The 24175-nt window shown below is 37.2% G+C and overlaps 3 protein-coding genes across 5 annotated transcripts in view; 1 reads left to right on the top strand and 2 right to left on the bottom strand.

Moving 5' to 3' along the window:
- LOC143215140 (IQ motif-containing protein H) overlaps positions 1 to 5295 on the bottom strand; it is a 7175-nt gene extending 1880 nt beyond the window's left edge. Inside the window, exons 1-4 of the mRNA XM_076436985.1 lie at positions 2740 to 5295; positions 1990 to 2478; positions 1325 to 1826; positions 72 to 1242 (exon numbers count right to left, since the gene is read on the bottom strand). Of these exons, the coding sequence (XP_076293100.1) occupies positions 72 to 1242; positions 1325 to 1826; positions 1990 to 2478; positions 2740 to 2891 (2314 nt within the window). The 5' untranslated portion in view covers positions 2892 to 5295. The remainder of the gene's footprint in view (positions 1 to 71; positions 1243 to 1324; positions 1827 to 1989; positions 2479 to 2739) is intronic.
- On the top strand, positions 3290 to 9586 carry LOC143215312 (dymeclin). 3 transcript variants are annotated; one of them, XM_076437357.1, is made up of 13 exons: positions 3290 to 3688; positions 3964 to 4267; positions 4508 to 4705; positions 4923 to 5167; positions 5275 to 5490; positions 5604 to 5779; positions 5879 to 6004; positions 6109 to 6222; positions 6311 to 6526; positions 6604 to 6786; positions 6872 to 6988; positions 7151 to 7347; positions 7619 to 9586. In XM_076437357.1, the coding sequence occupies exons 2-12, from the start codon at positions 3981 to 3983 to the stop codon at positions 7325 to 7327; spliced, it is 2055 nt and encodes a 684-aa protein (XP_076293472.1). In that variant the 5' UTR covers positions 3290 to 3688; positions 3964 to 3980; the 3' UTR covers positions 7328 to 7347; positions 7619 to 9586. The 3 variants fall into 3 exon arrangements, with proteins under 3 accessions (XP_076293472.1, XP_076293473.1, XP_076293471.1); XM_076437358.1 differs by having other exon boundaries at positions 5052 to 5167; positions 7151 to 9586; XM_076437356.1 differs by having other exon boundaries at positions 7151 to 9586.
- Positions 9241 to 24175, bottom strand: part of Cals (calsyntenin 1) — a 27276-nt gene continuing 12341 nt past the window's right edge. The window contains exons 2-3 of the mRNA XM_076437355.1: positions 20886 to 21165; positions 9241 to 16302 (exon numbers count right to left, since the gene is read on the bottom strand). Coding sequence (XP_076293470.1) covers positions 13836 to 16302; positions 20886 to 21165 — 2747 coding nt within the window. The 3' untranslated portion in view covers positions 9241 to 13835. The remainder of the gene's footprint in view (positions 16303 to 20885; positions 21166 to 24175) is intronic.

The following is a 24175-nucleotide window of genomic DNA, read 5'->3' as shown; positions in this document are numbered from 1 at the left end:
CGTAATTCGCTAATAATGAATACTTCATTGTCTAAAACCGCTTGATTGCAGTGAAACACAACAGCGCATACCCAAACGCAATATGTCAGCAGTTCCCAACCACTTCACCCTCTCTTTGTTCTCTTTCTTAGGAATAAATAAACTAATAGCCATAGTTTTAACATCCTTCTCAACTGGTACCGCTTGTATCAAACATCCATATTTCTGCACTTGAGCATAAAAGTCCGCCCAAGAATTGTGCACCGTGGACAATCGAGTAGCAGCGGCAGTAACTTCTGGCAAATATTCCTCCAGCTTCGCGAGGAAGTTGTTTCGCACAGCGCAGTTTGCACCCCATTCGTCGCCGAATCGTCTTCTTTCTTTCCGTAGACTCGGCATGAACGGGATGCTAATATGATTAATAAGGAACATACCGCGATGCTTTGAGATCGATCCGAAATTCAGTTTGAACATCCATATGCAAACGTCTGTGTGATGAATGATCAAGCGAGCTAGTGCGGTGCAAAGAGTTCCATAGTCTTTTACATCGCGGCAATAAGGAGGCTGGAATAATCCGAACCTAGCGACCATACGGGCTATGTTGGATCTGTGTAAGAACTTGTTTTGAACCTCCATGTCAGGACTCAATAAGGCGACGCCGAGATTCCCAGCTAATCTCATGTCGCATTCGTCGATGATCCAGGGTAGAAAGTACGCCGGTTTGCCGGCGATCTTCTTTCTGAGCTCGTTAAGGGATTCCTCTGAACAATGTAGAATCCTAGAGACGTTCATCGCGCGTTTCTGAAAGGTGACCACTTGAGAAAGAGCGATGAAAGTGATTCTCTTCGCGATGTTCTCCTCCGAGGACATCGATTCTATGAAATCACTGTACATCAACAGCATTTCATTCGTGGGTGGTACGGGTAGGATGTATACCACTTCAGTGTTTGGATTTCGAACAAAACAGATTCTTAATATATTCATGTTTTGAATCATAGCGAATTTACTCGGGATATAGTGCTGTCGCAAATCCATGGCATAGCCGAGAGACGTTAAATGTATAACCACATGTGGATTCCTTATCATGGAGCTGAACTCTGCATTCAATTTTGCAGATAGCTGTCGAGTTGCTTGTAAAGACGTCAACATGTTCTTCAAATAACGTTCGCGTATCTCTTTCTTCTTCTGAACTCCTAGCCAGTTTAACCATAAGACGTTCGCGGCTATGTAAAGATACTGCGTGTCCAATATTTTTTTACGTAACTTTAAGAAACATTCAGATTTTATTCAAAATGGTATTCGACAATTTTGTATGTGTACAATGTACATGTAAACAATTATTTACCGTATAGCCACGAAAGCAGGTTTGTATAAGTACCACAGCTATCTCCTTCCCTTGTTCTGTTTGAAACTGCAGTTTCCAAGATGTCAACCAGACACTCTCATCATTATTTAGTAAGAGAGATATCAGATCGTCTTTCGACAATATAAAATGCACTCCATTCTCTCGAATATTCGACAAAAAGGTAAAAGTAGCTCTCGGATTGAGATGAAGAGTTGGTATAAGGCGTTTCGTTAGAATCTTCTCTATTTGTGGACGTAATACCAAGTTCCACTTTGATCCATACTGATTACTGTGTAGGTCCAACGTTTTCGTCCAATTATGAGAGTCCACGAATGTTCCCTCAGTGAATTTTAGATTATTTATCTTCGATAATTCGTGTTCTACAGAAAACACTTTAAACGAATCGTGCTCTTCACGAATTTCGCTAAAAGTGTCCGTCTCCGATGGCTGTACTGTCAATCGACATTTCGAAGTATCATTTTTGACATTTTGATGAACACTTCTAGAATAAATATTGCATTATATTTATGAAATTATCTATTCTTATTCTGTATTTATATATTATATATAAAATAAAATTTTTTATTTCCCTTCTAAAAAAATATTTAGTGCTTCATCGAAAAAGTTTAACAAATATTGAGTATCTCGTAGGAAAAATTACCTACTTATTATTTAAACTTCTGGGCAGAGAAAACATTTTTGATCTAAGGTACATCATGTCTTGCTTGAATTTCAAATCAGACTCGTCGAATTCTGTTTGCATGGTCTCCTTCGGTTTAACTAAAATATTCTGAATATTTTCCAGTTTCCATTTCGGCACATTTTCCCAAAAACAGTGACAGGGTATTTCGTTGTTCGTTTCATTGTCCGAATTGCAAAAGGGAAACATCTCGCAAACTCTTTCCACGTTCCGCAAAGATAAATGGGTTGGTGGTTGCATTCGCCCTTCCATTGCTGACAGCAAACTGATTTTCAACCGTAATAGATGCTCCTCACACGTCTGTTCTATATTCACGAGCTCTTTCAACGTGTCTTCATAAAAACTTGAGTCGCTTCTCGATTCTTGAAACCAGACCGCGTGGCCATGCGAACTATTCGCGTATAAAACTGACAATAATTGGCCATGCAGTAAAAAGTGACAAAATATGTCTTTTTTTCATCGATTAAGTAGAAAGTGTTAATAAAACAAATAAATGATGAAAGATGAATTTAAAATATCAATAATAATTAACATAGTTGCATATATGATTTACATATATGTACAGTGAACAAATATTGTATAATGGCGATGGAACAATTAATACTTGTCAAGACATTAATATAACATTTTAAAAAAATTCCAACGCAAATATAATGATTGACCTTCAAATAACGTCCGGCCGAATTATTCACGCAAGTGCTAATTAAAAGCGCACCTCATAAGTTTAGCAATTTCCTTCCTGTGAAGGCCAAGGAAACATTTAGCTTCAGTAAATTTCCCTTCAATGGCTTGCACACAATTTTCAATTTCTTCTATACATTGCGAATAGAATGCTTCCGTTCGAATTGATTTATGAAGTCGATCCATTTTGATAAGTATATATAGCAGCCTAATGTAAAGCAAAATTGAATTAAATGAATAGTATGTAACTTTGATAAAGTAAATTTAAATGAAGATCTATGTATAACATTCTCCGAATCTTGCAATTCATGATAATAACATATTTAGAAGAAGAAATAGAGAAGAAATGGTCTCTCCAAGTTAACATTCAGTCATATTTAATGAAAAAGTTATACCTTCTTTCTAATAACCTTGTATAACAAAATTGGATTATATAGTAGTCAATAGGGTACGATCTATTTGTTCGAAAATGTATTTCTTTTCGTGCACATACGCAAATGATAAGTAACTTAGGAAACGGATTCGCATAACAGCATGCCGGTTATTTGCATGCTTAGATTGATACGTCATCCAAATATCCAAATGATGTGGAACGTGGAACTGTGGAACTTGTATCCATGTGTTGTGAGTGACAAGTATACATTGAATGTTTTACCACACCTTTGATTCATAAAACTGAATATAGATATCAACTAAGTTGCTGTAAAGTGCAAATAGATATAATCTGTAGATTTAATCAATCTACAAAGATGGCGCTCATTTTGATTTACCTATATGTCTGCGAAGTGCTTGGTTGACATATGAGGAGGTTATATTTCTTCGTGTCTCTGATTTTATGCCCATGGGCGCGTTATAAAGAAGTTTTATAGTTATTTCATCACGAAAAACACACAAAAACGGAAGGACGATAATATATTGAACCGAACCCCATTACTAGTGATTGTTAAAGAACTACCGAGTTTCTATGACAGTGGATTGTCAAAGTATGTTATTCAAGGTTTTAATATTCCTATGTAATCAAATACACAGTATTGTTTTCATTTATCATTTTATTCGAGACACTACTATAAAATAGAATAATCTAGGCTTTATATATTTATATTATATATATTCATAATCAGACTGTAACAATATAAAATTATCAAACATATATTGCTGTCTCAAATAATGGGAGTAGCTAATTACCGAACACATTTATTAGTGACTAAACCACAAGAATTTTTTACATTTTAAATTGCATATATTGCGTTACTTTCAGAAGTTTAAGGGTCGGCAATGGGGGCAACACCAAGTCGGAATGATGATCTTTCCAAAAATGTTTATTTGGAAAGATTTTGTGGAAGAAAGAGTATTCTGCCAAATGATTCGTTTTGGGATACTTTTCTATCCTATAACATGCGTCCACCTGTTACGAGGAATGATCAAATAGAACTAGACTCTCGATTGGATTCGTCTTGTCAACAACTGCTCGCCAACAATTTGACCACTGGCAACTTTGGCAGTTTAATACAAGTTGCTCTTACTCGTGCCAGCAACTTACTTGCACCAACACAGAATCAGAAGTATGGTATACCCTTTCTCTAAGAATATATACAGTAGGTTATCACTCATTGTTCTCCAGATCTTTGAAGTCTGTGAATGAAATCCCCATTCTTTACGCAAACCTCAAAAACTTATCTTGCCTAAAATCCTGATCCGGTTCTTGTGCAACGAGCGAGTACCTACCGTATTTAGAAGAAACAGTTAAAATGTTCGATGACTGTTTATGCCCACAAGTATTTTCATCTAATATTACTTTGTAGAATCATATCAGCATGGCAAACATATAATGCATTGTTTGCGATAAGATGTATATTAAAATATTTAATTGAAACTGTTGGCGAAGAAGAAATGATAAAACATATAGAAGCACCTCAATTACCGAGTCAAACAAATTCATCTTATAGACTAGAAGACTTTTACGATGCTTTAGCTGATATCATAACAGATGTACCATTATGGTAAGACATTATTTTTAACATTGTAACATTTCATTAATACAATACCTCTTAAAATATTAATTAGATTCACTCTAAACTTCGTAATCATTACTACATGCATACGCATACATATGAGAAAGAGTAACAATGAAAACATAAATGCTTTATATGTAATTACTTTTTAGTTAACCATTTACGATAGAAGTCCTATTTTATATCAAAATTTTGTTTTTCACAGTGAATTCACATATGTCGTTCATCTAGAAGCGATAAATTGCTTACTTGTACTACTTTCGGTACAATTATTTTCACAAACTGCAGCTGAATACAGCTCCATTTACAGAATAGCAATGCATTCACATTCTAGTGAACATGCACCAGCAGTGGTTTCTACATTATTGCATAATTTTGTACAGCAAGAACATGCTCCTCCAGGGTTGCTTACTCAACAAGCGGGAGGAAGTATTGTCTTTAGTATAGCAGGTATGTTTAATTATACTGTATAGTATCATTAGAGGTGTACGAGAACCCGAAAATGTTGAGTCGAACCTGAACTACTTACTGTATGTAACACACAAAACTTATTTCAGCTGGTTTATGGAATGTGATTACAATGGGTATGGGTAGTAGCTTAAAAAATGTACAAGTTTCAAGTAGCAATGCTTCTGACATGGAAGAAAGAAAACGTGATACGGAAACACCACTTGCTAGTCAATCTTTGTTATTGTTACTGGTTTTAACGAATCATTGTACCGCAACACAAAACCCTTACAGAAATGCTCTGTTCAGTTTCGTTGATATGCAAGGTGAGTACTGTAATACATTCATATAAATTATCTCTAGTATGAAGTAATAAAAAATGAAAGGAACTACATTATCTTCGTGTGAATAATTTCGAAATAAACGCATGATGTTTTAGAAGATTATTCTGCAATACAAGCAAAGGGTGCATTTAGATTTAATTTAAATAAATTGTACAATACTATATGTAAAATACCAAACACGGATGAAGTTACGTTATTGTTGTATATGTTACTGCATAGAAATTCAAGTGTAAAACAAGACATCATGAGAAGACCAGATATACAACTACTGGTGAATATAGAATTGTTAATATATTAATCAAATAAGTTGACAGTACGACAAGTATAATGGAAATAAAAAAATAAATTAGAAATCTCTATGTTTCTACAGGTAACACCAATATTGCAAATATTATATCATGCTCCAAACAATACATCTCATCACATTTATATGTCTCTCATCATTCTTCTTATCTTGAGTGAAGATGAAACTTTTAATAAAAGAATACATGAAATAGTAAGTATATTCATGTATACGAGCACAAATCAATTTTTTTACATCATCTCTCATAATTACAAACAAAAAATATGTCGAAGTGCTAATGACGTTATAATTACTAGATGCTTAAAGGTGTAAGTTGGTACACAGAAAGATCAATAAGCGAAATATCATTAGGAGGTCTTCTAATTCTTGTTGTTATAAGGACAATTCAATACAACATGTTTAAAATGAGGGTAAGATTATAAATACACCTGCGCGGATTTATAAATATAAATAATTATAGACATTGGTAACAAAATATTTTTTAATGTCTCATTGTAGGATAAATATTTGCACACAAATTGTTTAGCAGCTCTAGCAAACATGTCTGCGCAATTCACATCTTTACATCCTTATGTTAGTCAGAGACTGTTAAGTTTATTTGAAACTCTCGCGAAGAAGCACGTCAGACTGGAAGCAAAAATACAAGCACAACCTTCCCTTCCTCCTGACAGTACTGCAATTGCAGTTAATGGGACTACTTCAAATACAGACTTGGTATGGTTCAGCAGATGGCATAAAATAATTTTATTAAAAAATGTAACCGAGTACAACTGATGTACATTCTATTTCAGATTCAGGATTTAACGATACTCGAAGAAGTATTACGAATGGTATTAGAAATCATAAATAGCTGCTTAACTTACAGGCTTGCACATAATCCAAATTTAATATACACGCTCTTATACAAGAAAGATATTTTCCAACCATTCAGAACACACACAGCATTTCAAGATATTGTGCAAAATATAGACTCTGTGAGTAAAATAAATATTTTTAGTATTTATAGTTTCAATATATAGTCTGTCAAAATAAATAAAATAATAACGAACAAAATTTCAGGTCATTAATTTCTTTTCTTATAAATTGGAGCAAAAGGATCAATCTCAACTTGGTGTCAGTCAAGTGTTGACTACGATTCAACAAGGTACTAACGAATGGCCTCGAGATCGGTTAAGGGTAAGCATAAAATAATTCTATTTGTACAAGATATTATTTTTTCTTCAGTGTGTACTCAATTGCATAAAAATTTAGTTTTAAAAATATTTTTCATTTATGTATTAAATATTGAATGAATAAGCTACTTTCAGTTTTTGTTGTATTACATTATGTAATTTACAGAAATTTCCGGAACTCAAATTTAAATATGTGGAAGAAGAACAACCAGAAGAATTTTTCATTCCATATGTATGGAGTGTTGTTTGTCAAAGTGCTCTGCTGCATTGGAGTGCAGAAAACATCAAATTATTTTCTCCGCAAAACAGTGATCAAACAGCGATTATTCTTTGTTTATACTGAGCCACGGACTGCTCGTTGCAGTAAGTATAGGTAATTGTAATCAAGTAAGAAATTTGCAAAGCAATATTTCATGACAGAACGTTTATTTGATATGGAACGGAACCAATATTTTCGTTATTTATTGTAAAAGTAAACACAGAGGATGTATAGGAAAAAATTCTGAAAAGTACATGTTCATTTTACATTTGGGATCCATTTAATCGTAATAATGACTTGTCTTTATGGAGATTTCGATTAGCCATATTAATATTCACTTTTGTAAAATAACTTTCCGTTATCCATATTTTGCAGAAGGTGGAGTAAATACTATTTAACGGTAATAGTGGGTATTACGAAACATGAAATATTTTAATAACTTTAATTGATGAGCCTAAACAGTAGTTTTAATAAGAAATTTTCAATTTGATATTGTAACAAAGTTCTGTATTGCTAAGACTGGGAACGCAGTTCATTATTCTCTGAAGTGCATCACGTCGTACTAAGTATTTATCATAATTAGCGCATGTGAAAATAATGAAACTTTCGACTGAATGGTTTTAAAAAGCACAGTAAAAAGGTGACCTACAAATATTAATTATTTCTGCCACAAAAATTCGCTAAAAAAATGTAAACAAACATTTTCCAATGTCCAGTATCATAATAAATATGTCAGTAATACATATACACGATTGAATTTTTAATTAGAATCTCTCATCGTGCAATACAGTTGAGAAAATAAAAGATCTGGACAAGATTTTTCGTACTAACTTATACGAGCGCTATTATGGAGGCTACATATAATTATCAAAAAGATTCTGAATATTTGATGTAAAAACGTAGATAAATTCAATTAATTTATTTTTAGGAAAATATCATTCTATGTCATTATTTATAATAATCATTGATGTATATGTTTGTTTACATTTTACAGGACGCATATTTAATTGTAAATATAATATCTATTTAAGTACATATAAAAATATTAAATTAATATCTATTTAATAAAAATTGATAAAATTCCAAAATGCGGCAGCAGTTATATAAACGTGCAATCGATGCTATTAAACGTGTCAGAGAATTTTCATTTGAAAATATATAATATATAATTTTTAAATAGTATATATGTATATATAGTACTCGTTATACTATATATACATATACGCGTATACAGAAATAAAAGATTCCAACATTTATAAAGAGTATTAGTCTATTTTATTGAGTATCCTATCTAAAAAGTCCAATATGTATAACGACTTCATGGAGAAGAAAATGGGTAAGTGAAGTAAAACAGATTAAAATTCATTTTTCTAAATGCATGTAAGATATCACTACGTAAAAATTAACTAACAAAGTATTTGTACACCTTTCAAAAACGAAATAATAATTCAATGCAATAATCTCCACAGCGTGAAGAATTGGATGGGACATCAGAGAATCACTCATGTGAAATAAATATTTGTTAATAAGGCGTTCTTTCAACAGAGAAATCTACAAATGTATAAAATGTAGAAGAATGAATGTTCACCCTCTAGTATAGATTTTTTTAAAAAATTAAAACCACTAATCTAGTAAATACTCTTCAATTAAAATACAATACATAATTCAGAGTAAGGAGGGAGCAATTAATATTCAACTATAATTCAGCCTGTAGGACACATTTGGGACAAGTACCAACTTTTTGGAATTAGAAACAGAAATTTCAAAGGGGTAGAAGGAAGCAGTGGTCAATGCATCGATGATTCAAAATGAATATATAAGTAATATTATTTTACACTTACAGTCAGCATTAGAAAGAGGTACGAACCACTTTAGCTGAGTTTTGTAGAAATTGATGATTTCTACTTTATTTAGTATATGTCCTCTTGTATGAGATGTGGCTCATCAACAATGAAACCCCAATGTGTCCCATCGGCTGTAAAGGAACAGTTCATTCGCTTTTTCGAATGTACATCTTTATTAAACAAATACAGTTGACGTCTTAATGTTATTTATAATATGTCGTTATAGATAGTATTTCACTTTCCTAGCCTGTGCAGCGTGTATATGCGGCCGCGTGTTCAGTGTCTTCTGTGTGTATGTCACGTGTATAATAGTCTATTGCTAATATTTTTCTCTTGCCGAACGATTTTTCAGTTGCGGGGATAACGATGTTGTAATTTGACGTTTCTGTGCGTCCCGTGCAGACGCAACCGAGCAACTCAGCAGTGTCACGTTGAAACCAAAAGAATTTTCCGTGTCGTAAACCATTTCTTTTGTTTTTTTTTCGCCTTAGCTATATATCTCCACGTTACGACTTTGAAACGTGCTTAGCGTACTGATAGTATCGTTATTCATATTAATTAAATTCCTTAACTGTACTATATATCAATTACTTAATCTTATTAGTTAACACACAATCAATCTGCGATGGGAGGGAATTTAGTCGGCTCGTAATCATTTCATTTACGGCCTAGCTAGTCGGTAGTTGATTTATTTCATTCATTACAACGTCACCGTAGGATCGGCTCACATATATTTTCCTCTCTTCCCAGCTCGAGAACGTCGAATTTCATCCCAAAAAATTACGCGTAGCTATACCCGCACGCATCTATACGCACGCCGTGGTTATCATTCTCATTTTTACGTTTTTGGTTTCTTTTTTCTCTCAAACGAATGCGAGATGTATACATACCGCGCATTTCTTTACGGATCGGTGGTGAACATATTCGTGTGTATATCTGTCTTGCGGCCCGGGTGCCCCTAACAGAGTCCGAAAAAATCGAGCAAGTCTCTCGCGGGAACGTAGATCCTCAATCATGATCGCGGACAAACTGTTCCCAGCGATCGACGCGGCCCGCGCTGTGGTAAAATTCAAAATATGTATTCTGCTGACTATTTAGGCGAACGGTACGTGTAAATGTCGAAGAGTATGTATATTTATTATACGTAAACATACATACATACACGGGTACATGTGCATATGTATACGTACACTAGCTGCCTACAAAATACAATAGTACATTACAAATTCATACCTTCTCTTCTCTGTTTCTTTTCATTTTCTTTTTATATCATCATTTGCAAACAGCTTAGATATATTTTTATGTATAATATATATTATAATAGTATAATCTAGTTGGATTTGTTCTGCGTAGTTCCTTTCTTTCCCATAATTAATAATTAAGTACATCTTTAGAGCAAATGTGTACACCTAGTTAGGTTGTAGCGGTGTCGCTTTCCCTTTCTGTCTCATCCTTTCTTCTCTTTCTTTCTTTCTTCTTTCATTCTTTCCTTTTTTTTCTTCCTCTCTTCCTTCCTGTTTTACGGATATCATCGTTACCAGACGAGAGAGGAGAGCCCTTGATATCTTCTTCCAAACGACTCGTTAGACCGAGCAACAAAAGAACGCTTCCTTCTCGCCTTGCGATCATCCTCGTCGACTTCCGGACTCGCAGAATCTACCGCGATTCATCTTCATCCGATGCTCTGATAAAGCCAGCGCGCGTTCCTCTTTTTTGTGCAGTTTTTCGGTTTCTTTAGATATCGATACTTATGCCGTGTAAAAGACTCAAGAAAGGATCTGGCGGTATTGTGCGATCGTGGAGGAATGTCATCGAGTATAATCGAAATCTCGCGAATACAATCGGATGAACGTTCATCAAGGTTTCGTCATCGGAACAGGCATGTTTCGGATGGTCTCTGACTAAATGTGCCCCGGGATTCAACCCGGCGAGATGACGAATCATCGAACCATTGTCGTCAGTGTTAGGATCGTTTTCCCGAGTGTTCCACTGTACATAAGTAAAGTCCTGTGTGTGTATTCAACGGTTGAATATATCGATAGCTTCTCTCGAGGAGTTTGAACTTAACGCCGCGCAGAAACCGTGAAGCGAAGAGTTTAAGATCAAATTAGAGATTCGATAGTCGTGTGTTCGTAGCTTATGTGGTCTAGTCGCGTGGAAGTTAACGAACGAATCGAGATGTGCGAACCGATAACTGGAAATAAAACAAACAAAAAAGACAGACGCAGATAAACAGCGATACACATTAGTTTCCTTCACGCATCCTCTTTCGTAGCGTTAATCTTTCTTTCGTTTTTAAGCGACATTTAAAACGCTCGAAGTTGCCGTTCTCTCCTCGAATCCGAGCTGAAGAAACGCGTAAAGTTAGCGTGCGTACCTTTTGTCCGTACGCTAGAATCAAAAAGTGAAATGATTTGTCGAAGGGTAGGGCGATGACGAGAAAAAAAAAGACCGCGGATTATGGCAAGTAACATCACGATAGCGAGTAGCTATGTAGGAGCTCTTTACGAAAAGTTTTCAAACTTCCGACGAATCCCTTATAAAAATGATATGATATGCTCGTTGGAAAAATAAATTGTTCATATAGTTTCTATGAATATAGATATCCGTACACAAACTTTCAGTACTAAATATTCGATCGGTCGGTATAACTCTAAATACATAAATACATACACAAGATCCTTTCATTACTTCGTAGCGAGTATAAATGCGCAGTCAAATTACGAGATCATTCGTCGAGATTTAGCTATCCTGCCGGATCATTGCACGTATTCGAGGCGTGTTCGATCGACCGAGCGATTTTTCACGTTCACGACAACGACGACGGTATTATGAGCACGCGTGCGATTTTGGTTTATGCGGTTCATTTTAAGCGGACGTGAAAAGATCGTCGGTTTTCGCGAATCGGCCGATATCTCTATGCGCTTGTCGCTTAACACCTATGCCGTTTCTAATAGTAATGTTTAAAATACAACAACAGTAGAGCAGTTGCCTTTCAGAGCTTACCGAGCGGTACACCTAACATGCGAGATTACTGACGGGTAAATCAGTTGTCGAGTTTCGCTATTAAAATATAGAGTAGAATTCAACATACTAATTTGCATAAAGGCACGTAAAAATCAGTTTCTCTATGAAAAGAGTGATTGCACAATAATTATCCTTTAAAAAATAACAAACGATATACCTCAGTAGGTTGATCGCTGCGCATTATTTAGAATAGTCGTCGCGTGTATGTGTGTTTACTTCTTTCTTTCTTTCTTTCTTTCTTCCTCTCTCTCTTTGTTTCTCTTCGTCGCGCAGATGACTGCTCACCACAGAATAATGATCGGACACTGTATGTATATGTAAGTACACGTGTCCCATGCACATACACATGTACTTCATACAGTCTGTGTACGCAATGGATTCGCGTACAGATCTATATGCATGCGCACACATGTATACAGATATGATATTATACCGTACTTAATGGTGAAGCACTATCATAAGATGCGCGGCAATGTCCTTACTAAGAGCTAAGAGTTTATAGATTGATTAGGAAGGAACATTGTGCAAATTATTACAGGTTTTCACTTACAAAAATGAAATCTTGTGAAACTGGGCAGGTATCATACCATGGTCATAGGTTCAGCCCGATCCACGCGGTACCGATCCAGAAAGATATATCTTTTTTTACAATTTACCTCACCAATGACTCATTTTCCAGGTTTTCTTTTCATTTCTTTGAATACTAATCGCGTGAACGTCTCTCTCCAACACAAGAGACACGGTTGGTTACAAAATATACATTTATGAGATCAAACGTTGACTTTCAAAATTCATTGAAACGTAAGCAGAGAATCAGTTCGATTGAAAATCAAAAGTTCCAATTACGTTATCGGGCCGTCCTGTGCATCAACGAGAATAATTATAATCAACGATAGCGAATATAGTCGGCGGTTAGTTAAATTTACCATAGTAAATAGTGGAATAGAATAAAAATAGAATAAATGTCAAAAAAGACAGTTAATAGTATAAAAAAGTTCCCTTGTCCTGCTACTACTACCACTAATAATAAAATAATAATAATAATAATAATAGCAGCTGTAATAATATTATAATAATTATAATAATTATAGCAGTAATAAGTGACAAATATAAATTAATTCTTCTCCGTACCTACCGAGAGGACTTCGGTAAACGTTAAGTATTTCTTTTCTTTTATCTTTCACGTGATTCTCTCGTCTACCAACATCAGCGGCATGTTGTAGAATACAAAGAGTTTTAACTATTCGATAAAGCGTCCCGCACTCTTACAAATTTTGCTGGCTGTTAAGAAGAGTACTAACTAGTTGGTGCATTTACGTTTTCACGATGCCAATGTTCATGTGTATGGGGACGGATATTATAATACGACCCGCTTCCGCGGCGGCTGCATAAAAATATCGAATCGGTTTTTATCAAAAATCGAAGTATCTTTAAAAGGATAACGTTCACACCAGCGAACGTTAACCGCGAATGGTGTTTGGGGAACGATTCGTGTATAATTTACTTGAAGCTCGCTGTAGGCTAGCGTATTATACGTTTCCATATGAAATTGCGAAGCGTTTTGCGCGAGAAAAAGAGAAAAAAAGGTAACGAACGTAAAAGAAAAGAGACAAAAATGACTATCCGAGAGGGAACAATGAAAAGCAATGGTGAGCTAGTACTCCACTTAATCACCATACAAAGAAAGGGGATGGTGAATGCAGAGGAGGTGGGATTGTAATTTAAACATCACGATGATCCCATTCCAATTCATGAGGCGAAGTATGGCCACGATGCCGGCCGTTGCTCAGCTCGCAATCGTTCTCGCAGTCGGAGCTATCCAGGTCGTCGTCTCTGTACGATCCGTCCTCCGAGTCTGAGCTTCCGGTGTCGTCGACATCCTCGTCTCTCTGGCTCGGGTGATGGGAGTCGTGTTCCGTCAGCCTCTCCATCGGATTCACGGTTATAGCGAGCGCGGAATCGTCCCAAGCCATCTCAGTCTCGGCAGCTAGTTCGTCGCCGGCGGATCTTCGCCGTTTTGCGGCTCCCCTAACCCTGGCCGCTCCAACAACCGCCATCAACAGCAAGAAACAGATACAAGCAGCAACAACGATCGTCACGGCATGACTGCCACCTGCACCGAAGCCTTTGGTCCCTTCACGAAGAACAGTGGTCGCATATTCCTCTGGCAAGTCTGCATGATGAGGAGATAGCTGTGCGTGACCAGCAACAGGCTCTAAAATTCTAGCGATAGGCGGTTCATCCGGAGTCGAGTGAGGAACAGCGGTGGTCTTCTCTTTCGGATGAATGACAGCCAGCGTCTGTACGTACTCGTTACTTGCAAACCGACCGCTCAGCTCGGAACATGTCAGTTTGAAAACGCGGTCGAGATAGTAAGCTGGCTTTCGGTTCGTGTACATAATCAAACGTATCAACTGTTGATAGTTGTACGGCGTGTCCGCGCCGGAGAGGACAACACCGTCTCGATCTACTCGCGCGGTGATAGAATGGAATCTACGCAGAGCGTCCCCAGGGAGACCTAAGCTCTCATGATCGGGGTTCAAACTCGGATAAACACTGACCGCGCACGCATCCAACCTAGCTGCTGAGCCAGCGGTGACACGGGCATCCGGGAACACTCGCACGCCTAAACGGAAATCGGCATACTCTCTAGCTACGTAACCGGTACCGTTCACGGTGATACCCGGATGCGGCGGTGGCAAGACAGTGACGTACGATTGAACGGTCGGCACCGGAAGCGGATTGTTCTCGCTGCCCTCGCATACAATTGTCGTCTCTAAGCGGAAATTACGGCGGCCTGGGGTTGGGAAACGCCTGGAGTTCGAGTAACCGATACGACGGAGAAGCGTCTCGACGTTGGTGCGATTGTCCCCATCGATTCGTACCTCGGTCAAGTCGGAATTGGTTAGCAGTTGGGTCCCCGGCTGCAACAGGTCCATCGACGGCACGCGGATACCTTCCTGGCAACGACGCAGGCAAGACAACACGTCCGGTTTCTCGTTTCTTCCAACCAGGACAGACAATCCGGCTAAGTAACCGCGGAAGTGGTGCTTGGTCTTGTTGTCAGAGCCTTGCCAGCAAGCGCCGACGACCAGGGTCGTGTTGACGCCTTTAGCAGGATGCAACGGCCAGTCGTCGATCACCTCCGGGTTTTTCTCGTCGGTTCGCCATTCTTCTCCGTCCACGTACAAAGTGACGTGCGGGAAATCGACCTGAACGGCATAGTGATGCCATTTGTCGTCGCACACCTGGCCAAGCTTCCAACGCCACTCTGCAGGTCGGAAAATGTTCGGGTCGCCTTCGGAAAAGTCGCGTCTCAGTAGCAAAATCAGTCTGCAGTTTCTGATGAACAGGGCGTAGTGGTGTCTATTCATTTTGTGGTCGTCAGCCGCGCACAAGATGTGTTCCTTCACGTGGGGGTCTTGTCTGGGACGAGGTCGGTGCTTCACCCAAACGCCGATGGTGAACTTCTGCGCCAAGGTGTGCTCCAAAACATCACTAGGTACAATAGCAGCCGAGTCTGCACCGTCGAATTCGAAGATCTCATCAGCCTCCCTGCCCTCATCTCGAGACAAAGACGCTGTCCAAGAAGTGGTAGGCCCAGGAGTCGGTAGCAAGTCCACGCTGTCGCGGGATGCGCCGCATAATTTACGTTGGCTGCGAACACCATAGGTGTCACGGTCACAACCTTTGCCTATATGGTCGGTAGCAAGGGTTAGGGTAGCTCTAACGTTGCGCAGTATACACGGGGCGTCGCAGAGGTCCAGCCTGGCTGAAGGTAGCAAAGGTTGGGAACCGACGCCGGCAGCATAATCAACCCTTTCTGGGATTCCTCTCCAACCAGGTGCACAGACACGGTTCACCTTCACGGTTACCATTGCCGGCGCAGACTGTTTCATGCCACAGTCGTACGCAACCACGCTCAAGATGTAATTGTGCGAACGCTCGTAATCTAATGGTTCAGTGTTGCGGATAGCTCCTTCATTGTCGATGATGAACGGCTGATCGGCGGTCAGGATCTCGTACTTGCAGACATCGCCGAACTTAGGGGTGCAGTCTCTGTCGGACGCCTCCACGCGGACCACCTCTTCGTACAGGCGACCTTCGTCCACCGTGCTGACATAAGCTGGTTGCAAGAATTGCGGTGCATACTCGTTGACGTCGACCACAGTAATGTGCACCGTTGCGCTAAAAGCAAATTAAAAGAATTCGTTGAGCTGTTAGCTCTAGAAATAAGTTCTTTCCACACAGCTACAGTGCAACTAGATGTATCTGGTTAAAATGATGTTAATCCCAACTGTGTCGTGTTTCGAGTCGTTTCAATCCGAAAAATGTCTTCCAAATATGTTGATAAAAGCTTAATAAATAACAATTAAAAACAACAAAGTTTTGTCACTGGATTAGTAGGATGCGTGTGCATAAAAAGGCATCGATCATCGTTTTTTCTTCGTTAAAATGTTTCCTGGTATTATTTTTCTTGTTAATCTTTCTACGTGACATAATTGATATTTACAGGTGCCAAATGACTGGTAACATTATAGAAGTAATCAAGGCTGACATATTTAAAACATGTTTTAACAAACATTCTGTTTGCCATAAATATTATACCAACATACAAGGAACCCACAGTATAACACAGCATTTTCACTGGAAGCACGGAATTTTTCAGAGAGAATTTCACAGAAATACGTCAGTTCAGATTATAAAACTGTTTAAAATCTCCCTCAAAAAGTGAAAAAGTAAAGGTGACAGTTTTTTAAATAATGCAGAACAGAGGAGAGAGCGCGCCGCAGATAAAAGCGCAGAATGTAGATATTTTCCAACGGAGAACACGAATTTGTTTAATAATCCACAGCAATGGAGAAGGGACAACGTAGCCTTTGTAATGATTAAAGTTCAATTATTTGTTTCACCATTAATGGAGTAATTAGTTAATGCATCAGCAAAATTTGGAAAACGAATATGCTGAGGTGAGATCACAATTTATAAGAAAATATTTAAAAAAAGATGAGCAGACACAAATCGCCGGTTGGATTCCTGTTAAAGAGACTTTAACAGTCCCCACAAAAATTGTAAAACTGTTTGCAAGCCAACGAACAAAAAGGACTCCATATGGGAAATGTATCATATGGTCTGACGAGTTGAAATTCGAGAGGTACGGGACAAAAAGGAAAGAAGCAGAGTGTCGTGTAAATCGCCGAACCGCTTCAGCATCCGAAATATTCAGTGAGCTGTTAAACAGGGTGTCGGCTCAATAACGCTTCATGGTTGTTTTTCTGTGAAAGGAGTTGTGAATTTAATAAAAGTCGATAGAGCAACGACCGGGAGATGCTATCCATAACAACGCCTTAAATAACATGTTCTACTATTTTTAATTGTACAGTTAACAAAGAAATAAAAAAGTATGTCTGGCGTAAAGATAACAGTGCAAAAAGAACATTTAGGCTCGGGTCGATATCATGCTAGAAGGATGTTTAACACATTGAGTGGCGGACAAATGCCTATGAACGTATCTCGTTGGTTAAAGTTAGTTAAACTTTCAGAATATTTGTACTTTGAATATATAATTTATGCACCGTTTAAACGATTATTTCTGATTATCCAGAATTCACGCTACTCTAAATAATTTAATGCGTTTAACTGCCACATTATAGTAATTATACAGATTAGGATCTTAATTCATTGTGCAACAATATTCTATGACTCAAAGATTCCAAAGTTCAACATACATCTCCGTATGGATAGCAAACGGTGAAAACAAAGATAAATAAAAATGATGATCCCAGTTTTCCCGACAATGATTATGCCGTATCTGATGATTGTATTTATCAAGATACGTCAGCTTTAAGATTGGGAGCAAAATTTATCAGTTAACCATTGTGCATCATGATTCACGTAAAAAAGCAATGCATCATTTCGTGTTTTGCATGAACAACTGCAATGAGAACAAAATATATTATAACAATTTCAAGATGAGAAAAAGTGTTCTGTTTGTGATACAGTGGTACAATAAAAATGGTTGCATGCTGAACTCATTTGGACGTTTGCTACTACAATCGTGTAATACATGTAAGTAAACAAAATGTGCTATTTTTCACAAATAATTGTTCAGCAAAGTAATATAACCCCAAACTGAAAGAGCACACCGGTGGAATTGTAATGTGCACATTTTTTAGATGAAAATGTTACATTAACAAGTCAAAATGAAAATCAAACCATTTAAAATTACCAAGTAAAGCAAGTGAAGCAAGCAAAGGCTTTCAAATTACCGATCGCAAAGTTACCAAAAAAAGTTTCGAAGTAAATGAAAGCAAAGAATTTAAAATTATCGAGAAATTTCAAAGAGTAAACGAGAAATGAAAGAATTTAAAATCACCGAGAAATTGCAAACGATAGAACTTCGTTTATTCAAACATGAAGGGCATGATGGTCTCGATAGCCGTGTATTTAGTTCATATAGTTTCAGCTCACCAATTACCCTCTCTAACTATACGTACTTGTTAGTTACGATGAGTTTGTATATCTAGAACCGAGCATGGCCTTGTTTCGATAAATGGAGTACAAATAGATGGAGTTCTACTGTACTTCATTTTTCGAACAATTTAGTGGAACACGTTTATTAGAATGCACCTTTTCAGTATTTCTCTCTAAGTAACAAAACCAAAGTTTTAACGAAAAAGCGTTCATCTTCAATTGAATGCAAACATAATCCGTATAAAAGAAAATATAAAATTAATTTCTTCTCGAGAGAATATTTTAAAATTTTTCTTCAACCCCCCCGAGTTAATTTCGTAAAAATACCAAAATAAAAAACGCAATAAACGTAGTCTTTGTTCCGACAGATTCACGGAGATTCACATTCGCTATTTAAGGATTATAATGATAAGGATTAATGTTATTATCTCACTTGATGCGACATGTCTGTGTTGCCTCTTCTAATTAATTACGGAAGTTTGTCATGCAATTCTGAACTTTCCGACTATACAGGCACGTCCAATATACGTAAGAATTCTATGAGGAAAAATAGGTTTTATCCTAACGGGCTCCGAGTATTATACTTAGGCGAAGTAAGTACGGTAAAAAAATGTATTCCAGGGAAATCTGATTACGTAAATGGAATTATTGGCAAAAGTTTCCCCAGGATAATACCGAATAATTATACAAAGCGACACTCAAATTATCTGGAGAAAAATGTAAGGAGATTTATTTATCTTTGAGTCTTACGCTTTTCGAAAACTTTTCCCCGAGAGAGGAAAACCTTTGCAAAGAAATATTCATGAGCGGCGTACCGAGGTGTACAGGAAAGTTCGATGAAAAGAAATTTGTTGCAGGATCTAATATACGAAGTCGCAAGTTATTATATAAATGGACTATCGAGCAAGAATTTTTTGATCATTGAAACAAATACCCGTCGTGTTTAAATTTAAAAGACTGTTCTTGTTAAATAACGCGAGAAGAAAGTATGCGAAATACTTTCACCGTGATTACATAAACGGCATAGTTACGCATGCAACGTGTGCATGTTTTAATTAGTACTCTTTTCACCGCAGGATTGTTTACGTTATCTGCATTATAAAAGCTATTGTTTCAAACTGATACTTTATAAAACAAATATTTACGTGAATGTTCTTAGTTTTCAAGATATACGGACTAATGAGAAACAATTCAGCATTCGAGAGGATTTTCTCGCTAAAACAAATGGAAAATCTGGCTCATTGTGTCTGCTATAACCAGAAACACGAATAGAACGCAGCAATGCCACATTTGTGCCGCATCGTTAAATCGGAAAGACGATGAAACGCGTTAATAACTCAATATTTGAAGTACTCTTGCGTTTCGTTAATCAAAACGTTCCGAAATGAAAAATAGTCCGCAGGTTTGAAACGATTCCTTGGGTTGGCCGTGTTGAATAAACGAAATAACATACACATAGAAAGGATAACCTCTGGAGCAAATAACCGGAAAGTGGGACGAACATTGGGGAACGACTGTTCCACTTAAGCAGCTTTTGAAAGGGGTCTTCAAAAACGTTCCTTTATCAGCGTGCCTCGAATTCGTGAAAGCGGAAGGCAGGAGGAGCTCGTTGAAAATTAAAGTTATAAATTAAAAATTCGACGCCGGCTTCCGGGAACCTCGGTGATCTCGTTAGTATGTGTGCGGCAAAGTCGATACTTGATGCAGGCATTAATAGAGCAGAGCCTTCGTCAGCCATATGTTACCAGAACCTCCTATTGTGTGAGCAAAATGCGCGCTTCTTATCTTCTTGAAGGATACCCCCTTCAACGGTAAGAATTCTGTGTGCATTCAGACGCCACGATGTCGTTAAACCAACAATACGTAATAACATACTATAGTCACATAGTCAATAGAGGCAGGTGAGATGATAGGAATTCAAGTGCTCCAGTCGAAAATTGAAACCAGGACACGGGAAATTAGCTGGGCCGGGAATACGTCATGAGAACATTATCTTCACGTATATGCCGTGAACGGTATGCAAAATAATCAATTAATTAATCAATAGATAATTGATTATTTATATACTATGAGTATGTCATAGTATACTGCTGAGAATTTCTATAAAAATTGTGTAGCAGCAATGACAATTTGGGTTGTAAGCCATCCTCTGGAATTCTTCGAGAATAACGCGTTTTGTCGGGGGTTGATGTGACGAAAACGTCGACGGCAACTATGCCGGTAAATCGGGGAAACGTTAGTGGAGGGTGAAAAAACCGTTCGCGGAAGTTCGAAAATTGATTTCATGCGAGTCATACTTTTCCGATAGTGCGCCATTGCATCCAACTGCTTCGATGTCAAACTTGTAGTTACGCCGTTTCTCGCAGTTCAGAACTCGCAGTGCTCTCAGCTCCGCAACTCCTTTCTCTTTTAAAACAATGTCGAAGGGTGCTTCGCCGTGATGTTTGTTGGCGATACGGAAGGAGCAGACTTTCGCGCCCAAAGCTCGTATCTGTGGCGTGACCTCGACCAGAGTTTCATTTTCCTTCACCAGGCCGTGGTATCCGCTTTCGAGACTATCCAAATCCAATCGTGGCACTGGAAACACACATAACAATGTTTTAATATCAGGAGAATTTAACCGCTATACAGGGACTATAATTGCCGGCATGAGTAGATTGTGGATTTTATTGTAAGAAACAGGGGTTGAATTCAAATGTCCACTTTTAGCAATTTTGATAAATCGCGAAGAATATAACAATATTGATTTCTTCTAATGTCTTCGAAATTTAGTATTTCCACGATCAACCCATTATAAATAGGATGTAATGCAAAATAAAAATGATCTACGTCAGTTGTGAGAAAGGATGAAAATAGTCCTGGGGATGAGATCGACAAAAATGAATCTGTCTTTTTAACATTCCATTCATTGAATACCATTTGCAACACGAGCAGACATTTGTTAGCAGAAGGCAATCTAAATGGACAAGCCTGGCTAATGAGTTTGGGTGATACATTTAGCCAATAAATGTCCAAAAGAAAAATTCCTTGTGCATTTTTCAAGTGAAGCATATCCCTTCCCCTGGTTTTACGGAAGTTGATAGCTTCGAGTACCAACAAGTACTCTTCGTGGTGTGATGGATCGCACCCTAAGATCTGAGGACGTAAGCGAAGACCTTGGTCTCTCAATAAATAGCTTATATGTAGACTGCGAATTGCAGATATATTTATTTTAAAATACGTAGTCTAATTATGAGCTTGATTGCTTGCTAAGACAATTAGGGAGTCCGTTTACCTCCACAGCTGAAAAATAATGCTTAATTCGATTAAGATGGCTTCATTGCAGACAATGTTGTCTTAATTCCATATAAGTTCGTTTCTCGTACGATTAAAATGGCAAATATTGAAGATGAAGAACAATATCGAAACTTGACGACACAGGTATTTCTTATTTTCTTCGAAATAAGAGAGCGCTGTAACGTGGTGAATTATTGTCGAGGAAAACCGTCGAGTATAACATGACATTTTCATTCAACAAAAACAATGTACATACCTACTTACTGATGACAAGCAAACAAACAGAAATAACAGACTTCTTGGAAACGGAAAGGATAACGATGCAATAAAAAGCTATGTATTGACAGAAGCTCGAGATGGGTGGTTTTCAATAAAGAAAATGGCCGTCTTTAATAATGCTTGGCAATAATACAAAAGAAGGAAGATAGCATGAATTTATCCTTAGTAGACTGCGGATCTTCATACAAAATTTTAATTAGTACTGAATAAAATTAAGATAGCAATTACGTAGAAAATATTTAGATAAAATAATAATGAAAATCAATCTTTATATACAATAAATATATTATAAAATACATCCTGCACGTCAATATGTTCTATACACCATTGAATTATTATTATTGCTTACCTTTTGTATTGCTCCTGCATTATTTATTGCCTACGTGCAATTTCAATGCATTCAATGTTTAAAATGTTCGAAATTAATAATGTATCACCTATCGAGTTGTTGCTTAAATCGTCTGCGTTTCAAACGCAATTTTATCTTGAAAAGAAATTTTCTTTATGCATTTTATATCACTTTTCCAAATGCGTGTCGAATATGACGAATTAAAAAGGAACCTTTTACAATACTATGGTTGAAAAAGAAACTTTTTGGCTAGCAACACAAAGGTCCTTCTCACACAAAAGAACTGGTGTTCGTTTTTACCAATTTGACCCTGCACAGTTTTTAACTCGAAGCAAAAGAAACTTTACACTAACTTGAAAAATTGAAATAAAAGAGTAATAATGAGAGAAGATAAAATTCCGTATAAAATATGAGCGATAGGGACTTACGCAGCAGTCCAATGCATCCGTTATTTAATTAGTGTTCCTTGCACATAACTATGGGAAGTCAAGAATGTTAAATTTATATTAGAAGAACAGTATCTCTGAGCTTTTTGCCAAGCACACTTTTTTCCGCGTTGAATGGCAGACTGTCTAAAAGTTAGATAAGAGGAGGATCTGGGTTATGTCTGAGCCACGATAAAATTAACGTTTCCGCATCAAAAAACTAATCTGTCCCGGCTTGTTCTATCTTGATACTTGGTATCAATGAGGTATTCCTAAATAAATATGTATGAAAATAGCCGAACAACTATTTATTTCCTCTGTCAGAAGTGTCGTTGTCGCAAACAGTGATCGTATATCGGTGATTGAGAACAAGTGGCAAATATACGTGTATGACGTGTGAGTGCAAAAGTTCTGACAGATTCTCGATAAATGGCGTGATGGGCATTGTTATGCGGCAGCAGTATGTGTGCAATCTTGTTGAAATGATCACGTCTTCGCTGCGGAATGAGTTGTTGTTTTGAACAGAAGTTGACAGATCTCAATGAATAATTTCGTGTTCGAATAAAATTGGAAATCGATGATGGTGGACACCAAAACCAGGTTCTAAATGTGAACTTTCTTTTATATTCGACCGATTTGAAAAATCGTTTCTAAATGCTATTTAAATACTGTTGGAATTGTCTCAAGTCCAAATTGTAATGATACTAATCTTCCTGAATGAGGCTAATGTTTGGTATGTCCGTCCACAAAAGTATTCTGTTATGCTACTCGACAGCATACAAATTGAACAAAGACAATTATGTCTTTTCAAATCACATCCCTACAGAAAAATGCTAAATGAAAGAAATATTTGAGTTATTTTCATATTTTATCTTGTTATATTTTTTAAATTCCATGTATACGAAATAAATTGAGAAACTTGAACCTTCCAACGTTTTAAATTACCAGTTTAAATATGTAAAAATATGTAAAAGAAAAGAAACGTTTAAAATTAGTACTGATCAAGGAACTATCTTTTGAAGTACATTCTAAATAGAACATTTGAACTTTGTTGGAAATAAAATGGAAAAGTAATTCAAAGTAAAACTATAGTGTAGGTGTACTGCGAAAGTGCAGGTATCGCAGAAACTATAAAACACATTTGCAATGTGTTTGGAGAGGCAGCTATGCAGATTCCGAGCCGCGAAAGACAGTCTGCCAAATTTAAACGTGGCAATTTTGACCTCGACGATAAACCTCGCTTTGGGTGGCCTTCTGC

Source organism: Lasioglossum baleicum, chromosome 13, assembly GCF_051020765.1.
Source record: "Lasioglossum baleicum chromosome 13, iyLasBale1, whole genome shotgun sequence".
Taxonomy (NCBI): domain Eukaryota; kingdom Metazoa; phylum Arthropoda; class Insecta; order Hymenoptera; family Halictidae; genus Lasioglossum; species Lasioglossum baleicum.
Note: the sequence above shows the minus strand (reverse complement) of the source record. Positions and strands in the feature narration are given on the sequence as shown.